Source organism: Anomaloglossus baeobatrachus, chromosome 1 (genome assembly GCF_048569485.1).
Source record: "Anomaloglossus baeobatrachus isolate aAnoBae1 chromosome 1, aAnoBae1.hap1, whole genome shotgun sequence".
In the NCBI taxonomy this organism is placed as follows: Eukaryota; Metazoa; Chordata; class Amphibia; order Anura; family Aromobatidae; genus Anomaloglossus; species Anomaloglossus baeobatrachus.
This window is the reverse complement of record NC_134353.1, coordinates 595652664-595673741: the sequence shown is the minus strand read 5'-3', so window position 1 is coordinate 595673741 and position 21078 is coordinate 595652664. Positions and strand designations below refer to the sequence as shown.

Below are 21078 nucleotides of genomic sequence, written 5' to 3'. Positions count from 1 at the left end.
CGCACGTATGAAGGTCGCCTAATATTGTGAATGCGCAGCTGACTATGCCCTAACAGGCTCCGTGGCTGCTTACCTGTATGGTATAAAACACATTTGTAGGTGACAACTTGTTAAGTTATCCCAAAGAGGAATGCTTATTGTTCACTGTAGTATGTAATGTAAGAAGTGTTAAACATCAGAGATTCCAAGGTTTCTCAGATCTCCACCATTAGAGCGAGAGAGTGGCTATAACTGACAGTTATACTTCCTGTCCTGAGCATGGGAACACAATTGCTCTGAACTCTCCTTTAAGAACTTACTGGTCTCACTATTCATTTTTATACCATTCTATTATTTTCTCATATATTTACTACTTTCTGTAACAGTTATGTAAATGTCCCTTAGATGTATCAGCTTATACTTACTTTGCTTCTAGTGCAAGGGCTATGATTCCAGCAGCCATAGGTGCTGATGCTGAAGTTCCAGTGTGACTGTCTGTGCAGCGCTGTCGAAGATCTGTGGTGATCTGAAACAAAATCATACATTTTTACATTTCTTTACAAAGAATTTATACTGGTGATGCTGACAATGGAGAAGAGAGTTAATATGTTTTATTAGATATGTAGTTCACTTTCACAATTTTTAATGCATGTTTTGCTTGGGAATAAGTGTTTTACATATAATTTTATAGCTAATATGAACTTTATTTTAATAGTCTGTTAATAAAGAAAATGTAAAATGAAAAATGTAACGCCTTCACGACCTATAACATTCACTTCATAGGTTGTGTGCACTCCTTTCATGTGGGGTCGAGCGACGAGCACGCATGTTTCCAAGCACATGTCAGCTGATCTGATCAGCAAATATGTGCAGCTAACAGGTGCGGGTGGATCTCCGATCCACCAGCGCCTGTTAACTAGTTTTAATTCACGCTGACAGGGAATGCGTCATTCCCTGTCCCCATTGGTGGCCACAATCTCGTGGTGCCAAACGGCTGACAGTCGGTTGTCAACTGATGACCACTGTAATGACGTAGTGAACGCCAGGAGATCAGCATTTCTGCTGTAGAGAGCGATGCTGAAGCTGCTCTATACAACAGAAGTGATCAGACTCTATTAGCTTCAAATCCCCTAAAAGGGACTAGTAAACACAATAAAAAGTGTAAATAAAAATTTTTTTGAAAATATGAAAAAAAACCCCACAAAAGTTCAATTTACCCCCCTTTTGCCTCATTTAAAAAAAAAATAAAAAAATTCACATATTTTGTATTTCTGCATTCATAAATGCCCGATCTAACAATATATAAAATAAATTAATCTGAACGGTGAATAACAAAAAAAATTAATAAGCCAGAATTGCTTTTTTTTGTTGCCGCAGCATTGCAACAACATGCAACATGCAATAACAGGCGATCACAATATCGTTTCTACCCAAAAATGGTACAAATATCAGTTGAGCAAGCAAAAAAAAAAAAAACCTATTATGCAGCTTCAGATCCCGAAAAATTAGAATATTACAGGTCTCGGAAAATGGTGATAAAAGCGCAATTTTTTTTAATTTTTCAAATTTCAGAATTTGTTTTCACCATTTAAATGAAAAAAAGCTATACCTGTATCTATCAACTCCTACCATAGAGAACATGGTAAATAAAGCCCCAGAAAAATAATAAGGGAATTGCACTTTTTTTTGCAATTCACCACACTTGGATTTTTTTCCCCCTTTTCCAGTACAACATGTGGCACAATGAATGATGTAATTCAAAAGTACAACTCGTCCTGCAAAAAAACAAGCCCTGATACGGCTGTATTAACAGAAATTTAAAAACGTTATGGCCTTTGGAAGAAAGGGAGGATAAAGAAAACGTAAAATCAAAGGGTTATCTTCTTAATACAGCACTCAGTATGTTTTGGAAACTGTAGCTGAGCTGATAGTTGGGTCGTGGACAATAATAACCTATCAATAATGTAATAGATGAAATTAATAATGTTGTTTCTATTTCAGGCAGATGACACCAAACTATGTAACATAACAGTGTTTCCCATCTCCAGTCCTCAAGACTCACCAACAAACCACGTTTTCAGTATAATTCAATCACCTGTGGAATAATAAGGAAACCTGAAAACATGATCTGTTGGTGGCTCCTGAGGACTGAAACTGAGGAACAGTTGAATAGACTACGGAAGATGTTCAGAAGTTATAAGGTGACTAGTAGTATTTGGTCATCCACGTGGCAGATGAATTTCAATATAGAGAAATGTAAAGTTATACATCTGAACACCTGAGAGTACCATAGTTCTATGGAGAGTAAAACCAGAAGAGTCACTTGTAGAGAAGCATCTGGGTGTTCTTGAAGATCACAGACTACATAACAGCATAGAATGCCAATCAACAGCTTGAAAGGCCAGCAGACTGTTGCCATGTATTAAAAGAGTTATAAACTTGCAAGACAGAGATGTAATATTACAACTTTACAAAACATTAGTGTGAAAACATCTGGAATATTAAACTCAGTTCTGGGTGCCAATTCATAGAAAGAAACTCCGAGTTAAAAAAAAAAGTACAAAGGACAGTCACAAAACTCATAAGGGGTATGGAAGATCTTACTTATGAAGAAAGATTAATATATTTTTTTTAGTTGTGAGAAGAGATATCTAAGGAGGGACATCGTATATTTGAAAAAGTACATAAATGACCCAAAGAAAAAGTATGAGCCAAAGCTGTTTCATGTGAAACCCACTCAAAAAACAAGAGATCATGTCTTTGATCTGGAGAAAAAAAGGTTACATTTTTATAAGGTTCAAGGTTTATTTACTATGAGAGATATTTATGTATAGAATTGCCCACTCCAAGAACTACCAGTAGACATAGTGGGAACCGTCAATCGTTTAAAGAGTATGTAATATAAATACTAACACAAATATTCAAGATTCTTGTTTTGAATGTTGAACCAGTCAATCAACACTCAGGTTTAGGCTGGAGTTACACTTGCGTGACCAGTCTATGAATCTCCAGACAGAAGAGTCTCAGCTACATAGGAATACATGAAGATAACATGTTCTTGTCAGTAGAGCCGGCGGCCAGTCCGGGCAGTGAGATTTGATCCTCATGCAAGTCACATTCAAGTGTGAGTCCAGCCTTAGGAAGGAAAACATTTGCTCGTTTAGGGAAAATTGGTTCATGCATTATGAATGTATCTATACCCGCTTCCCTTTATCATCATCTTCCATCCATCAGTTGAACTTGAAGGATGTGTCTTTTTTCAACTGTGTTAGGTATTTATGTGACCTATTTAAAAAAATCCTTAGATTATAATTTAATTAATAGTATTATTACTTGTAGTGATAAGCTATTCTTCAATGTGTCACGAGACCCATTAACTTTACAAAAAGAACAGTGTACTCATTCCGATTACTCTAGCATACCCCAATGAAAATAATGCGTTCTGATGACATATTGTATTACCTCCTTGTATACAGTGACTTTGTCTCAGAGTCTACCTAGAGACAGCAAAATATTTAATTCCTGCAAGCATGATTTCCTTTAATATTAATTTTAGGTCACTAGCTATTTATTTTTTTTACTATTATTTCAATGATCACATATGATATATTGCACACAACTGCAATATAAAATAAAAAGATCAACTCCCCCTTCTTGGGGTAATATCCTTGATTTAGATCCACTAAATCATTTTGAAAAATTAGTGTATAGGCTTCTTGAGGATTAAATGGTTTATTTTAAAGATTTCATTCTTGTACATTCAGCTTTCCTGTTAGTGCCAGAACATCTGTATTCAGATCACAGACAGCTTAGTACAAATTCAATACTATTGTTTTTGTAACAACACTTTCGTAGTTAATTTGGAACATAATTTTATTTTTCTTTTGATAAATATGTTAAGATTGTCATAGCACCAGCTGGCGTCACGTGCGGGAAGAGCTTGTTTACAAAGCCCCTTTCATGAAGTTGTGCAAGTTATTAACAGTTTTTCAAATACAAGAAAATATATAAATATATATACACACACCCACATACTTACATACACTACTTACAAAAAGTTAAGGATATTTGGCTTTCGGGTGAATTGTAGTTAAAACTTAAAAAGTTCACGCTACAGTGATATTCTATCGTAACAACAGGGCATTTAAAGTAGAAACATGCAATGGGGATTTCTTCATCTCTAACAATTTATTGAAACAAAAGCCAACAACAGTGGTAAGTATACCCCAAAAATTCTCAATAACTTGTCATGTGGCCTTGAGCATCAATTATAGCTTGACAATGACGTCTCATGATGTTCACAAGTGGAGTTACTGTCTGCTGATTGGCATCCCACACTTCTTGAAGGGCTGCCCTCAGGTCATTGACATTCTGGTTACGAGCCTCTACAAGGCGACTCAGCTGATTCCATAGATTTTCTATGGGATTCAGGTCTGGAGAAAGTGCAGGACACTCCATTTGAGGTATTCCAGTTTCGAGCATCCATTCCCTAATAATGCAACATTTATGACCTGGAAATTTATCATCCATGAAGATGAAATTAGTCCTCTGTTGTTTATGCAGAGGCAAAATTACTGGATTAATGATTTATTCAATTAATACCATTCACAAAGTGTAGAGCAGTTCTGTATTGAGTAGACACACCTGTCTACACTGTAACACTACCACCACCAAAGGCTCATCTGGGACAATAGTGGCTGATACACACTGTTTACCTTTATGTCATCAGCATCATTGGGGGACATAATTTCTGCTCAGTGTGATTCAACTTTTACCAGTAAACAGCACTGAGCCCACTGGTCCGTCGTTAGCAAGATGATGATGTCTGTGCCTGATGGTGTGGTCAAGTACCCTTGCAGGTTATCGAGCACGCAGATCATGTTAATGTAAATGGTTTCAATGGTCTGACGTGACATTTGGGTGCCTCTCACCTCCCTTAAATGTGCATGGAGTTGTGTGGCATTTATCATCCGGTTACAAAGGGCATTGTTCACATTGAACCAGTTATACGATGGGATGTGGCCGAAGGACATCCACTTCTATGTCTCTCTGTGGCTTTTCCAGTCTCTGTGTTGCAACCTGCTGATGACTCACTAAGCTCAGTGGCAACGTTTGATGAGAACATCCTGCTTGAAGCCTTGCAATGCCGAGGTACTGTTGATCAATTCTTAGGTGTTGTCTTGGTCTCATGATGAAGTCAAATGTGAACAGCATCATTAGAAAGATTATTGTAACCCATCATTGTTAGAGAACAGCAAGTTGTATAAAAGGTACTGAAACATTGAACGGTTGGACGTGTGCATTCAAAAGATTAGGGAAGGTCACATTAAGTGCAGTTGAAAAGTTTATAGTGCATTTTAGGAACATCCTGAAATTTTGAAATTTCACCTGAAATACAAATATCCCCAACTATTTGTGAGTACTGTGTATGTGTATGTATATATATATATATAGATATCTATATATATATATATATATATATATATATATATATATATCAAATTTTCAGCTTCAGGTGAGTTCAAGCAATATGTGATTCGATGCACAAGAATCACCTTTTTACACATTGCAGAAGATTTCATCAGTAAAAAATGGATGGTATGACCTCACAAGGCATAATGCAGGCAATCAGGAGGCACTATTATAGCCTAGGCATAAAAGCTATAAGAGCTTAAGTAGTGAATGCCCTAGCCACTTTAGGGTAATTTTAGGATAGTGAGATAGCTAGAGCTCATAGCTCACCAATAGATATTGGAAGGCATTATCCTAAAACAAGAACAATAAATGCTCCAGACAGTCATGCTGCACAGAAGAAGATGAGAGCAGTAGTCTGGGAGTCATACATAGATTGAAGTGATGGGGAAGCCAGACTTAAGACCTTATTAGATGGGGCAAAAATCGAATAGAAAATCAGAATATCGTTGGACACAGAGATAAATTATAAATTCGCAGTGCATAATAGATGCAAGCGATTGTAATATCATTCAATTCTTGAAAAACTAGATAAGGATCCTAAGGTGTAAAATGTGCTTTTATGATCGGCTGGCCACTTTAGATCAATTGCAACCGCGATCTTTCGAGCGAACATTTGCTTGTGTGCTTGTGTAATAATGAGCTCTGCCGGAGCTGAAATGTTGAGAAGGTATTAAAGAATGTTCTCATCCAACGATTTTGTGAATGTCGGGATTTTTTTCTACTGGAATTCTTGTTTCCACATGCACCACAACCTCTATGGATAGAGTGCTGTCATTTTGCATGTCACAAGAGACTGTTCTGAGTTTCTGCTCAAGCGTTCTTTTTCATATTCCCATTTTGCTAAATTCACATTGCAAAAAAATCTGTACTCTGGAGAATGCAAACTGTAAAATTCTAGGAGAATTCAATACTACTTGAAAAAAATTGCTGATCACTATTGAAACTTCTAATTTTGAAAGCCTTTTTACTATGCAGCATTTTTATAGCATTTTTCTCACATGTGCCTAAAGCTTTTTCCCTTTTCCTATATGCATACAGTGGTGCTTGAAAGTTCTGCGAACATTTTTGAATTTTTCATATTTTTGCATAAAATTGACCTAAAACTACATCAGATTTTCACATAAGCCCTAAATAAGGAAAACCAAATAAAACAAAATGATAAAAAATATTAGACTGTCATTTTTTTAAATTAGGCAAATGATCTACTATTACAGGTCTCTCATTGGCAAACATATGTAAATATTTAGGATTAGCAGATAAGTTAACCCCTTCACGACCAGTGGCGTGGATGGCCCCGTTATTTCCCACACATGTCTGCTCATGTGATCGGCAGACATGTGCAGCTGACATCCGAGATCCACCCATGCTTGCTAACCCCTTAGATTGCACTGTCAAACTCTGATAGTTCAATCTAACATCCTCTAGCGGGGATGGCACTGTTCCGACACCATCGGTTTGTCATGACAGCGGAGGGTCAGCTGATGACCCCTGTTGCTGCCATGACTCACTTCCTGAGAATGCCAGCAGAGTGCCAGCATTCACAGGTGAAAAGGATTAGTGCTGATCATAAGGATGCTAAAGAATTGCGCTGATCAGCAGAAGAGGTCGGATAGTACAGCTATAAAGTCCCCTAAAAGGACTAATAAAATCAATAAAAATATGTTAAAAAAAAAAAGTTCGACTCGTCCATTACTATGCAACACGTGTTCTGGTTGTGGTGGTGCAGCACGTCTGCTCAAAAACAAAAATGTACCTAATAGTCCATGAAAGACATGTACTGTCATGATCCATAAATGCTGATCAGGGGCATGCATAGAAATCATGGAGCCCCATAGAGGTTATAACCCCCCCCCCACACACACACACAAAAAAAAAATATAAAAATAAAATAATCAGCAAGGTCACAGAGGAGCATACTACACAACTTTGCTGTCCTTACAAAGTAATTTTCTCCTATTGAAGCCAAAAAACTTGCTGCCTCCCAAACATAGTATGATAAGCACACAGTGAGTTCCTCCACAGTACCTTACACTCACGGTTTGATGACCCTTCCGGACCTCCCTCAATTTCCCCATCAAAATATGATGACCCCAATACATTATGATCCTGCAACCATGACTCCCACAGAGCCCTCCATACAGTATAATGCCCCAATACTTCTCCACACAGTATAACATAATGGCTCCAACACAACCCTTCAAACTGTATAATGGCCCCATCTAGCCCTCCAAGCAGTATAATGGGCCCCATATTGCCTCACCCTCCATATAATATAATATATGCCATACCCCATAGCCTTCCATATCGTATAATATGCCCCACACTTTCCCAAAATGCTGAAATGCTCTAGGGGTGAAGAGGCCACCTCCAGAGGAAGTCCACGTGAAACGCGTGTCTGGGGCAGGAGGTCAGATACACATCTAAAGAGTGAAGGATAGTTGTATATTATAGACATTTGAACTTGGCTTGCTCTGAGAGTTTACTAACATAGTACACTTCATCCCTAGAGCATTTCAGCATTTCGGGAAAGTGCAATACCTCTTTAATATAAACATTGCCCCTCTATACATAGGATGTTCTCTCTTCACCTCCTTTAATTTTTGTTATCCACCTGAGTCTTTCCCTTGGATTGCACGATTACACTTATGTCGCTTTTCATATAGTATAATTGGTTTCATATAGTCCTCCATATATTGCTCCATATATTATAATGAGCCCCACATAGTACGTGCCCCACATTGCCTTCCATATAGTATAATGGGCCCCACATTGCCTTCCATATAGTTTCAAACGCCTAATATTGCCTTCCATATTTTATAAAAAGCCCCACATCGTCCTCCATGTAGTACAATGTGCTCCATACACTATAATATACCTACATCGTCCTCCATATAGTATAATGTGCACCACATTGACATAATTGGGTCCTCATTGTACTCATTAATTAAAAAAAAAATAAAATAAAATACTCACCTATCCTAATTCAATGCTGAGCCAGTGACCTTAATCTGAGCATCCAAGTGCTTGTTAGCAACCAAGCATGGTAGTGCTCACTCATCACTAGTAAATATATTTCTAAAAATGCTATTGACATGAATTTTTCACCAGATGTTGGCAACCACCCATCCAATCCACACAGTCAAAAAAAAAATCAAACCACAGATGTCCATAAATTAAGTTATGTGTAATAATGAGAATTGACACGGAAAATATTTTTAATACATGAAGAAAGGTGCAAAAAGCCATGGTAAGTCATGACACCTGCTGAAATCCATGAGTAGTTAGAAAGCAATGCTGCCACTTAGTGAAAAATACACCGTATGCAGAATTATTAGGCAAATGAGTATTTTGATCACATGATAATTTTTATACATGTTGTACTACTCCAAGCTGTATAGGCTTGATGTCACATCCCCACCGGAGCCCGCTCCTGCGACTTCTGCTCCGATCGCCAGACGACGCCATGTTCCCACCATGGATAGTGCTGGTGATGGGAGAGAAGTTGGTGCCCGTGGCTCTGCGGAGCAAGGCTCCGCTCATCCACTAGGCTGGGTTTCTCAGGAACCTGCAGTACCAGTGGCTGACTGTAGGTGGCGTGTGTGTCTTCCAGCTGAAGTTGCCAACATTCACCTGCAGCCAATGGGAAGACACCACACCCTTCTTATTCGCCCTCCTGTCACATGACCACTGCCAGAGATAGTTCTGTACTCCTTGCTCATGTGCTGTTTGTATGTTGATTCCTGTGCGCTGACCTTTGCTTGTTTTTTGACTACCCTCCTGCCTGTCATTTTTGTACCTTGCTGCCAGTTCCGGATTTGACCTCTGCTTTGTTTCCTCACTATGCCCTTGCCTGCCGATTAGGTTCCTGTTTTGCATCTCCTGGTTTTTGACCCTGCCTGACGACCACGGACTACAGCCTACCACAGGTAGTGATCTCTGGAGCTCTGTGTAATTCCAAATCCCTGTATAGGGGTTAAAGGGTTGCAGAGTTCTTGGGGTCCTGCTTTGTGAGCGGCTTTTCTCTAGACTCCCCTTACAGCCAGTCTGAGTCTGTGGCTCCAATCAGGCATTACACTTGAGAGCCGACTACCAATTAAGTAAATCAGGTGATGTGCATCTCTGTAATGAGGGGTGTGTGTGGTGTAATGACATCAACACCCTACATAAGGTATGCTTAATTATTAGGCAACGTCCTTTCCTTTGGCAAAATGGGTCAGAAGAGAGATTTCATGGGCTCTGAAAAGTTCAAAATTGTGAGATGTCTTGCAGAGGGATGGAGCAGTCTTGAAATTGCCAAACTTTTGAAGCGTGATCACTGAACAATCAAGCATTTCATGGCAAATAGCCAACAGGGTCGCAAGAAGCGTGTTCGTCAAACAAGGCACAAAATAACTGCCCATGAATTGAGGAAAATCAAGCGTGAAGCTGCCAAGATGCCATTTGCCAGCACTTTGGCCATATATCAGAGCTACAACATTACTGGAGTATCAAAAAGCACAAGGTGTGCCATACTCAGGGACAAGGCCAAGGTAAGGAAGGCTAAAAAACGACCACCTTTGAACAAGAAACATAAGATAAAGCGTCAATACTGGGCCAAAAAATATCTTAGGACTAATTTTTCAAAGGTTTTATAGACTGATGAAATGAAAGTGACTCTTGATGGGCCAGATGGATGGGCCAGAGGCTGGATCCTTAAACTGCAGAGAGCTCCACTCCGACTCAGACGCCAGCAAGGTGGAGGTGGGGTACTGGTATGGGCTGGTATTATCAAAGAACTTGTGAGACCTTTTCGGGTTGAGGATGGAGTAATGCTCAACTCCCAGACCTACTGCCAGTTTCTGGAAGAAAACTTCTTCAAGCAGTGGTACAGGAAGAAGTCGGTATCATTCAAGAAAAACATGATTTTCATGCAGGACAATGCTCCATCACATGCATCCAACTACTCCACAGCGTGGCTGGCCAGTAAAGGTCTAAAAAGTGAAAAAATAATGACATGGCCCCCTTGTTCACCTGATCTGGTCCCTCATAAAATGTGAGATCTAGAGGGAGGGAAAACAGTACACCTCTCAGAACAGTGTCTGGAGGCTGTGGTGGCTGCTGCATGAAATGTTGATCGTAAACAGATCAAGCAACTGACAGAATCTATGGATGGTAGGCTGTTGAGTGTCATCAGAAAGAAAGGTGGCTATATTGGTCACTAATTTTTGGGGGTTTTGTTTTTGCATGTCAGAAATGTTTATTTCTAAATTTTGTGCAGTTATATTGGTTTACCTGGTGAAAATAAACAAGTGAGATGGGAATATATTTGGTTTTTATTAAGTTGCCTCATAATTCTGTACAGTAATAGTTACCTGCACAAACAGATATCCTCCTAAGATAGCCAAATCTAAAAAAAAAACTACTTCAACTTTCAAAAATATTAAGCTTTGATATTTATGAGTCTTTTGGGTTGATTGAGAACATAGTAGTTGATCAATAATAAAAAAAATTCTCAAAAATACAACTTGCCTAATAATTCCACACACGGTGTAATATTAGATCGGTCAACTGATAGCCTATAAAAATAGGTGAGCTGTCTCAAGACCTTTGCAACCTTATTGCTGAAAAACATACTAATAGCATTGGTTACAGAAGTATTTCTAAACTACTGAAGGTTCCAGTGAGTACTGTTGGGTCATAATCCGGAAGTGCAAAGAACATTATTTCACCATAAACTGTCCACGATCAGGTGCTTCCCACAAGATTTCAAATAGAGTAGTAAAAATATTTATCAGAACATTTATCCAAGAGCCAAGAACCACCTGTGGAGAATTACATAAAGACCTGGAATCTGCAGGTACATTTGTTTCAAAGAAAACAATAAGTAATGCACTCAACCTCTATGGCTTGTATGTATCCTCACAATGCAAGACTCCAATGCTGAACAAAAACCATGTTCAAGCATGTTTAAAGTTTGCTCAACAACATTTAGGAGTATTTTACACGCTGCGACATCGCTACCGATATATCGTCGGGGTCACATCGTTAGTGATGCACATACGGCGCCAGTAGCGACATCGCAGCGTGTAACACTAATGAGCGACGATCAACGATAGCAAAATCGTTCCAAAACGGTGATCGTTGACACGTCGTTCATTTCCTTAATATCGCTGCTGCCACCGGTACGATGTTGTTTGTCGTTCCTGCGGCATCACATATCGCTATGTGTGACACTGCGGGAGCGACGAACATCTCCTTACCTGCGTCCACCGGCAATGTGGAAGGAAGGAGGTGGGCGGGATGTTACGTAACGCTCATCTCCACCCCTCCGCTTCCATTGGCCGGCCACTTAGTGACGCCGCAGTGACGTCGCTATGACGCTAAACGCACCTCCCCCTTGAGGGAGGGATTGTTCGGTGGTCACAGTGACGTCGCTGACCAGGTATGTTCATGTGACGCTGCCGTAGCGATAATGTTCGCTACGGCAGCAAGCACCAAATGTCGCACGAGCGACGGGGGCGGAAGCTATCGCGCTCGACATCGCTAGCAATCGCTAGCGATGTCGCAGCGTGTAAAGTACCCTTAAGGCAAGCCTGTTGAATATTGGAAAAATATAGTCTAGTCAGATGAGACCAAAACTGAACTCTTTGGATGCCATAATAAACACCATGTTTGGAGGCCAAAAGACACTGCATATGATGCCAAAAACACCATAGCAACAGTGAAGTTTGGACATGTGATCATCATGGTGTGGAGCTGTTTCTCAGCATTTGGCACTGGCAAACTTCATATAATTGATGTAAGGATGAATGGACAAATGTACCAAGACATTGTTGATAAAAATCTGTTGCCATCTACTAGGATGATGAAGATGAAACAAGGGTGGACATTTAAACAAGACAGTGATCCCAACCACACAGCCAAGAAAACTCTCAATTGGTTTCAGAGAAAGGAAATAAAGCTGTAAGGCCCAGCCAATCACCTGACCTGAATCCAATAGAAAACGTATGGAAGGGACTAAAGCTCAGAGTTCATAGGAGTAGCCCACGGAACCTTCAGGATTTGAGGAGTATTTGTGTGGAAGAATGGGCCAAAATCACACCTGAGCAATGCATGCGACTAGCTTTTCCATACAGGAGGCATCTTGAAGCTATCATCACCAACAAAGGCTTTTGTACGAAGTAGTAAATAAATTTTGGTAAGCGTGTTCAATATTTTTTCCCAATGTCATCTCTCATTATCACACATCACTACATTTATGGACATCTATGGTTTAATTCCTTTGTCATATCTTTAGTGTTGTCATTTTACAGTGGCAAGAAAAAGTTTGGGCAACATTACTGTTATTGTGAACATTATTGTTATTGTGAACAGTTAAGAAAGTTGAAGATTAAATGATCACTAAAAGGCATAAAGTTAAAGATGACACATTTCCTTTAAATTTTAGGCAAAAAAAAATATTTTCATCTTTTACATTTTTAAATTAACAACTATGTAACTATCGGCAGCTAAACAGGAAAGGGTTCTTCACAGTTAGAGCAGTCAGATTGTGGAATGCCCTACCACAAGAGGTAGGAATGGCACACACTATAACAGTTTTTTATTTAAAAAAAAGGGCTAGATGATTTCCTTTCTACACATAACATTGTCAGTTATAAATGATTTAGTGTCAAAATATAATTATAATTGGTGGAAGAAGGTTGAACTAGATGGACCTAGGTATTTTATCAACCTATGTAACTATGTAACAAAAAAGAGAATGGACCGATGCAGAAATGTTGGCACCCTGCATGGTTAGTACCGAGTAGCACCCTTTTTAGCAAGTATCACAGCTTGTAGCCAGTTTACAGTCTTTTAATTCTTGTTTGAGGGATTTTATCCAATCTTCCTTGGAAAAGTCTTCCAGATATTAGAGATTCCTAGGTTGTCTTGCATGCACTGCTCTTTTGAGGTCTAGCCACAGATTTTCAATGATATTCAGATCAAGGGACTGTGAAGGCCATTGTAAAACCTTCAGCTTGCGCCTTTTGAGGTAGTCTAGTGTGGATTTTGACGTGCGTTTATGATCATTATGCATTGTAAAAATCATCCTCTATTTATCTTCAGCTTTTTTTTACAGATGGTGTTATGTTTTCATCAAGAATGTGTTGCAATTTCTAACCTCCATGGTTCTCCCCCTCCCCCCACCTCTCTCTCTCCTCCCCTTTCTTATCTTCCTTTCTTACTCTCTGGTTCTGGTTGTTTGGAACCCTCGTTTTGAGGATTAAAGAGTAAATTGGTAGGTTGACTCTATACGTATTGAGTATTGATTAACCTAAAAAGGTTGCAACATGGATCAGACATGATTGTTGGTGGTTTGATAGGAAATATGAATCATAATCAAAGGGTATACTAAAACTTGTTACAGCGTTATTCTCTTTGTGTATTATTGCCAATGATACCTGAATTTCTTTTTTTTATACTGTAACTTCCTACAATAAAAATTGATTGGGTAAAGAAAAAAAAAGAATTTGTTGAAATTTCAATTAACCCATTTTTCCCTCCACCCGTGAAATGTTCTCCGTGCCAGTGGCTGCAACACAACCCCAAAGTATGATTAATACAGCCCCATGCTTAATGGCTGGCGAGATGTTATTCTCCTGAAATTCTGTGTCCTTTTTATTTCACACGTACCTTTGATCATTGTATCCAAGGAGTTCTATTGTAACCTCATCGGTCTACATGCATTAAGGTGGTGTCACACACAGCGATGGCGACAACGACGTCGCTGCTAAGTCACCATTTTCTGTGACGTAGCAGCGACGTCCCGTCGCTGTCGCGGTGTGTGACATCCAGCAACGACCTGGCCCCTGCTGTGAGGTCGCCGGTCGTTGCTGAATGTCCTGCTTCATTTTTTGGACGTTGCTCTCCTGCTGTGCAGCACACATCGCTGTGTGTGACAGCGAGAGAATGACGAACTGAAGCGAGCAGGGAGCTGGCAGCCTGTGGTAAGCTGTAACCAAGGTAAACATTGGGTAACCAAGCGAAGTGCTTCACTGGTTACCCGATATTTACCTTAGTTACTAGCATCCGCCGCTCTCAGGCTGCCAGTGCCGGCTCCCTGCTCCCTGCACGCGTAGCCAGAGTACACATCGGGTAAATAAGCAAAGATTTGCTTATTAACCCGATGTGTACTCTGGCTAGGAGTGCAGGGAGCCAGCGCTAAGCGGTGTGCGCTGGTAACCAAGGTAAATATCGTGTAACCAGCGAAGGGCTTTGCTTGGTTACCCGATATTTACCTTAGTTACCAAGCGCAGCATCGCTTCCACGCGTCGCTGCTGGCTGGGGGCTGGTCACTGGTCGCTGGTGAAATCTGCCTGTTTGACAGCTCATCAGCAACCATGTAACGACGCAGCAGCGATCCTGATAAGGTCAGGTCGTCGTCGTGATCGCTGCTGCGTCGCTACGTGTGACCAGCTTTAGGCTTGTTTAGATGTTATCAGTCCACATGCATTAGGCTTGTTTAGATGTTTTTATGCATACTTCTGACACTAAATTTTATGGCGAGGATGCAAGGAGAGGTTTTCTTCTGATGACTCTTTCATGAAAGCCATATTTGTGCAGGTGTCTCTGAACAGTAGAACACCAGAGTCTGCTAAATCTTCCTTAAGGTGTTTGCAGTCAAGCAGAGGTTCCAATTTGCCTCTTTACCAATCCTACGAGCAGCTCTCACTGAGATTTTGCTTGGTCTTCCAGACCTTATCATAACCTCCGCTGTTCCTGTTAACTGCCATTTCTTCATTCTATTTCAAACTGAGGAAAAGGCAACTTGAGAACAGTTTGCCATCTTCTTCTGCTTTGTGGGCCCCCACCATTTTCATTTTCAGAGTGCTAGGCAGCTGCTTACAAGAACCTATGGCTGGTGTTTTTTGGCACAAGAATAGAGGAGGCTGTTTTTTTTTTATAAAGCTATGAAATCTGCTTCACCTGGTCTTTCCTAAAGATGATACTGAACAAGCCTTAACCTTCACTGGTTAATTAAGATCTGAAACCTTGGTCAAAGTTATTTGAGCACACAAATCTTCAAGGGTGCCCAAACTTTTGCATCAGCCAATTTTTCCTTTTTGTCAGTTTTAAAATGTAAAAAATTGTGTGCCTAAAATACAAAAGGAAATGTGCCATAGGGGTGCATATATGCATATATAATATATATATATATATATATATATATATATATATATATACATATATATATACACATATATTATATATATATATATATATATATATATATATATATATATATATATATATATATATATATATATATATATATATATATATATATATATATGTGTGTGTATAGATGCGATTCCCTGTACATCTCATCTCACGTGCAATACCTGATCATTGCATATGTATCTCAGCAGGTGTATAGGATTATTATGTCATTGACACTGCTCACTTACAAAGTGGAAGTGGGCAGTTCTGGATGGACCCATTTAAGTTCTTTTTTCAAATCACTGAGCTTTAATGGCCTGCTGAATACAAAAACTTATTATTATTAAACCTTAGATTATTCTTAAGGCCCAGTCACACACAACAACTTACCAGTGATCCCGAAAACGATGTGACCTGATAGGGATCGCTGGTAAGTCGCTGGGAGGTCGTTGGTGAGATGTCACACAGTCAGACCTTACCAACGATGCAGGAACGATACAGGTCACAGTAGCGACCTGTATAACGATCTCAGCAGTCACTGTGACCCTGTCACACAGTGTCAAACACAGCGATGTGTCCTGCCCAGCAGGACATCGCCTTTGAAGAAAATGGCCTAGACCATTCTGCAACGACTAGAGATCTCACAGCAGGGGCCTGATCGCTGGTAGATGTCACACATAACGAGATCGCTAACGGGATCGCTACTGCGATGACTCAGCAGCGATCTCGTTATGTGTGACGGTACCTTTATATTAGTTTTCCGACCAATAAGAAATAACTTTCGAAGAACTGGTTAGAAAAATATCTAAATGTTTCAATTACTTTTATCACACAATAAGAAGTTAATAGTAGCATGAAAGGATTTTACAGAAGTACCGTAATACGGTACCACCTCAGCTCTCATTCTGATCCTCATCAACTTACAGCAAATTTCTTCTTTTGATCCCATCAGAATACACAGGAAATAGCAAGAAATCACTAGCTAGTTTGTGTGATTGGCTGAATAGGCATTTTCTGATGTTTCTGGTGTGTTGAGATGGGAACATGATGTAGAGACCAGAACAGACCAGGTATTAACTAAAATGGGAGCTGCAATGGTTGATGAGTTTAAGTATTACTACTATTTTTTAAAGTAACTTAAACATTTAAAAAGTACTGGAAAATCACATGAACAATAATACTTTACAATAGTCAAGACAAAACAGACTGTTGTATGGTCATGATGAACAGGTTTTGCCTTAATTATTGATCATACCAATTCAAAAACCTAGAATGACTATAAAATAAATCATGTAAGGCTTCAGAATCACACGAGGGTTGTATATTATTTTAATCAGGTCGCTATTCAGTAAATCAGAGGCAACACATGCTTTCTCTTTAGATGCACTGCTCCATTAACTTGACTGGCAAAATAATGGCGTATCAGGTAATAGTATCCTTTCAAAGCAAAAGCTCACTGATCCCAATTAAAGGTCTCTACTACTAGAAAAAAACAAAACCTTTAAAGGGCATCTATGACCTGGCTTTTGCTACCTCATCTGAAAGCAGCATAGGGAAAGAGACTCTGAGGCCCCTTTCACATTGCATTTTTCCCTACGTCCACAGGTCCCGTCGGGGCATCCGTCCGGACCGCCCCTCCCCCACTCTGCAAAGCGTGCTCCGGACGCATGCACCCGACAGGGCCATTCACTGTTATGGAGCGCACTGCGTTAGCATGTGCTCTGTTTTGTGCCATTTTTTGCACATATACGTTTCTGCAGACGGACACCCGAACGTAGAGGAGTACGTTCGGGTGTCCGTCTGCAGAAATGTATATGTGCAAAAATGGGCACAAACCAGAGCACACGCTAACGCAGTGCGCTCCATAACAGTGAATGGCCCTGTCGGGCGCATGCGTCCGGAGCACGCTTTGCAGAGTGGGGGAGGGGTGGTCCGGACGGATGTCCCGACGGGACCTGTGGACGTAGGGAAAAATGCAATGTGAAAGTAGCCTAATTCCAATGATGTATTACTTAGTTTACTAGGTGCAGTAATTGTGATACAATCAGAGCTCTTAGATGTAACATATTTAGCACCACAGCTTTCTCAGAGCATTGCCTATTGACATTGAGCTGATTATCAGAGGATGGGGCATGTTCAGACAACTTGGCAAGAGGCAGGTAGTCCCAGCAATGATAATGTCCTAGTGATAAAACCTTCACTGTAAGTTAATAATAGCACACAGCTTAATAAATTACATATTGCTGATATCTGTGTTTCAGTGCCTATTTCATGTTGTTTTCAGATTCCATAGCAAAAACCTGCCGACAGATTCCCTTTATTGTGCTGACGGACTCTGTATTCCACCGGAGAATATAAACTACAAAAACACATAAATTATAATTACATTTTTACTTACTACTAAAACTGTACTGATGTGTAAAGATAAAATTATTCTTTTCATATAAATATTATATAAACTTGATGTAGGAAATTAGGAGAATGCCTCTGCCAGACTGACTGACATGAGAAATAACCATTTATTAGACTTTAGGGTAGATCAGTAAAATATCTGCACTATACTTTATACTTTTTCTTTCTTGGCTACTGGAGATCAAGTGGATAATACCTAGAGAAAGCTCCCTGACTGGAAAATCCATCAGGAACCTTTCAAAGGAAAGCTGTTGACAGGAATTGGGGTGTTTAAGCATAATTACCAGAGAGATCTAAAACAAGGCTTTCAGCTATAAAGCATTTACTGTCACAGAGGTCTTCCATCTATCTTAAGAAGCAAATAAGAAGGGCATAAGACCACCAACAGGCAGGAAAACTTCAATAGCTGACATGATGTTCCAAACTCAATACCATGCTGGGACAGGCTCATTAATCACAACATGCTAGCAGGATTGTCGGTATTAGGAAGCTAACATGTGCAGGGCAAGTAATATGCATTACGGCTTGTCAAACACAGATATTTACTTTCAGCTCATAAATACAAATCCTACATATATACTCAAGTGATACTTTAAGCTTGGCCCTAGGAAAATATAAACAGCCCACATTACTAGACCCCTACTGGGATATGTTACATTTCATGGTATAAACATGACCTTAGAAACTCGGATATTTTTGTTAAGCCTCATTTATATCACAAGCTGGGTAATGTTCTGTATGAGGAAAGCCTGTTGTCTGGCAAACTGTCACACACTTTGTCAAATATTCTCCAGACTGTTTGCTATAATAAACTCACTAAGGAGTTTTCCCTGAAACATTCATCACTAGTGATGGGTGGGCACTAAAATGCTCATGTGCTAGTTACTTGAGTTGAGCAGGTCAGATGCTCTGAACGGGCTCAACTCAAGTAATGAGTATAATGGAAGTCAATGATTGGGAAGTTTGTCTCTCCGCCCACGTAAAGCCAGCCATATAGAGAGCATTTCCGGGGAGAGGACGGGATTTTTTTCATTTCACACACTATATCGGAAAACGTTGCTTTAACCCCAGTGAGAGCTATTCAGAGACTGTGAATGGCTCGCACTGGATTGCCGACTCCCATCATTCAATGAAGGGAGCTGGCTCTTTGTGTTCTTGTTTCGAGGAAGACACATCCAATTATCTACGATACCTGAGCACCTCAAAGCTCGATCGAGTATCGAGCAGTGGTGAGCATGCTCGTTCATCACTATTCATCACTTATCATTCTATCTATGGGAGGCAGGCTAACAGCCAAGTGAGTGTTTCGTGGTTGGCATTATTCCTATTAAATAGTTTTGCTTCATATAACTTCCTCCTCGCTGTAGTCATGTGAAGGAATGGTAAAGCCTTGTGCACACACTGTGTTTTGTTCCACTTTTTTTGGTGTCGTTTGTTGCCAAAAACTGCATGTCTTTCCTTCCCCAGCAAAGTCTATGACAATTCAGAAATGCTATGTACACGTTTATTCTTTTTTTCCTTCAGTTTTAGGTGCAGAAAAAAGAAGCAGCATGTCAATTCTTTGTGCATTTTTGATCAGCGTTTTAGTGATACTCGTGATTGGCGGGTCTAACCGCATAAAAAAAAAAAAAACATTCTGGCCTGGAATGATCCCAGGTATCTTGTCAGATGCCTGTCCCCATATATGTCTATGGGGAACAGAATCTGGCGCTTAAAAATGGTGGTAAAAGGGATAGGGGGGCAGTAGCAAGCGCAATACTTACCGAGCCTCTGGCTCAGCTGGGACTACTCCCGCTGCTGCTCACGCTTCTTCCGGGGCAGCTCATTAGTCTCATGCATATTCACTGCTTTCTCCGGAAGCTCATTGGCGTCTCTGGCTGCAGTCAGACCCTGTCCCCAGACAGCGTCTGTGATAGGTTGGAATCATAAAACCTGTGTGTGGGTCTATCGTGGTATAAAAATAAATAAAAAAATTGGCGTAGGGTTTCACCATATTATGATACCCAGCACAGATAAAGCATATGGCTACTGGCTGCTGTGTATCAAAATAAGAGAAATTGCAAGCAGTTTTTAAAAAAAATAAATAAAAATATTTAAATAATTAATAAATAAGATCTACACCCCCCCAATTTTTATACCCAGCCATGATAAAACAATGTCCGACAGCTGGGACTGGTATTCTCAGGCTTGGGAGAACCGTGCTTTTTGGGGCACCCCAGCCTAAAAATAGCAGCCTGCAGCCGCTCAGGATTGTCACATCCTTTAGATTCCACAGTCCTGACACTTTACCTGGCTCTTCTCAATTGCCCTGGTGTAGTGGCAATAGGGGTAATAATGGGTTAATGTCAGCCCACAGCTGCCACTAAGCCCTAGATTGGTAATGGGAGGCATCTATGAGTTCCCCCATTACTAATCTGTAAGTGAAAGTAATAAACACAAACACCAAAAAAATCCTTTAGTTGAAATAAAAGACAAAAAAGCATCCTTTTTCACCACTTCACTAACCCCCAAAATATCCCTGAAGGTCTGACATTATCCACTCGAGGTCCCACGACTATCCCAGCTCTGCTACATCTGAAAAGGCACAGCGAGTGGCCATAGAACAATTACCGCTCACTGTGAACTTCAAGCAGAGAATGAAAGAGCAGCGAGATCAGCGGTGACATCACTCAGGCTATTTGCAGTCACAGCTGGAGGTTCCCACGGTTCACCACCATGTGACTGCAAATCACCTGATTGATGTCACCGCTGATCGCATTGCTCATTCAGTCGTTGCCTGAACCTAGTGTAGTGGCAATTGGGAAGAGCCGGGTGAAGTGCCGGGACTGTCGCATCTAATGTTTTCGACAATCCTGTTCGGCTTCAGGCTACAATTGTTAGTCTGGGGGGGAGGGCCTAAAAATCACGGGTTTCCCCACCCTGAGAATACTTGCTCACAAATGTTGGCTTTATCGTGGCTGGGTATCAAATTGGGGGGTCCGTATGATTTTTTTAAAATTATTTATTTAAATATTTAAAAGTAAAGAAAGAAAA

At 40.2% G+C, this 21078-nt stretch overlaps 1 protein-coding gene across 2 annotated transcripts in view; it reads right to left on the bottom strand.

The window, feature by feature from the left end:
• PCSK5 (proprotein convertase subtilisin/kexin type 5) overlaps positions 1 to 21078 on the bottom strand; it is an 883213-nt gene that overhangs the window by 506212 nt on the left and 355923 nt on the right. For both annotated transcript variants that reach the window (XM_075318085.1, XM_075318076.1), the window contains exon 9: positions 405 to 505. In XM_075318085.1, coding sequence (XP_075174200.1) covers positions 405 to 505 — 101 coding nt within the window. The remainder of the gene's footprint in view (positions 1 to 404; positions 506 to 21078) is intronic.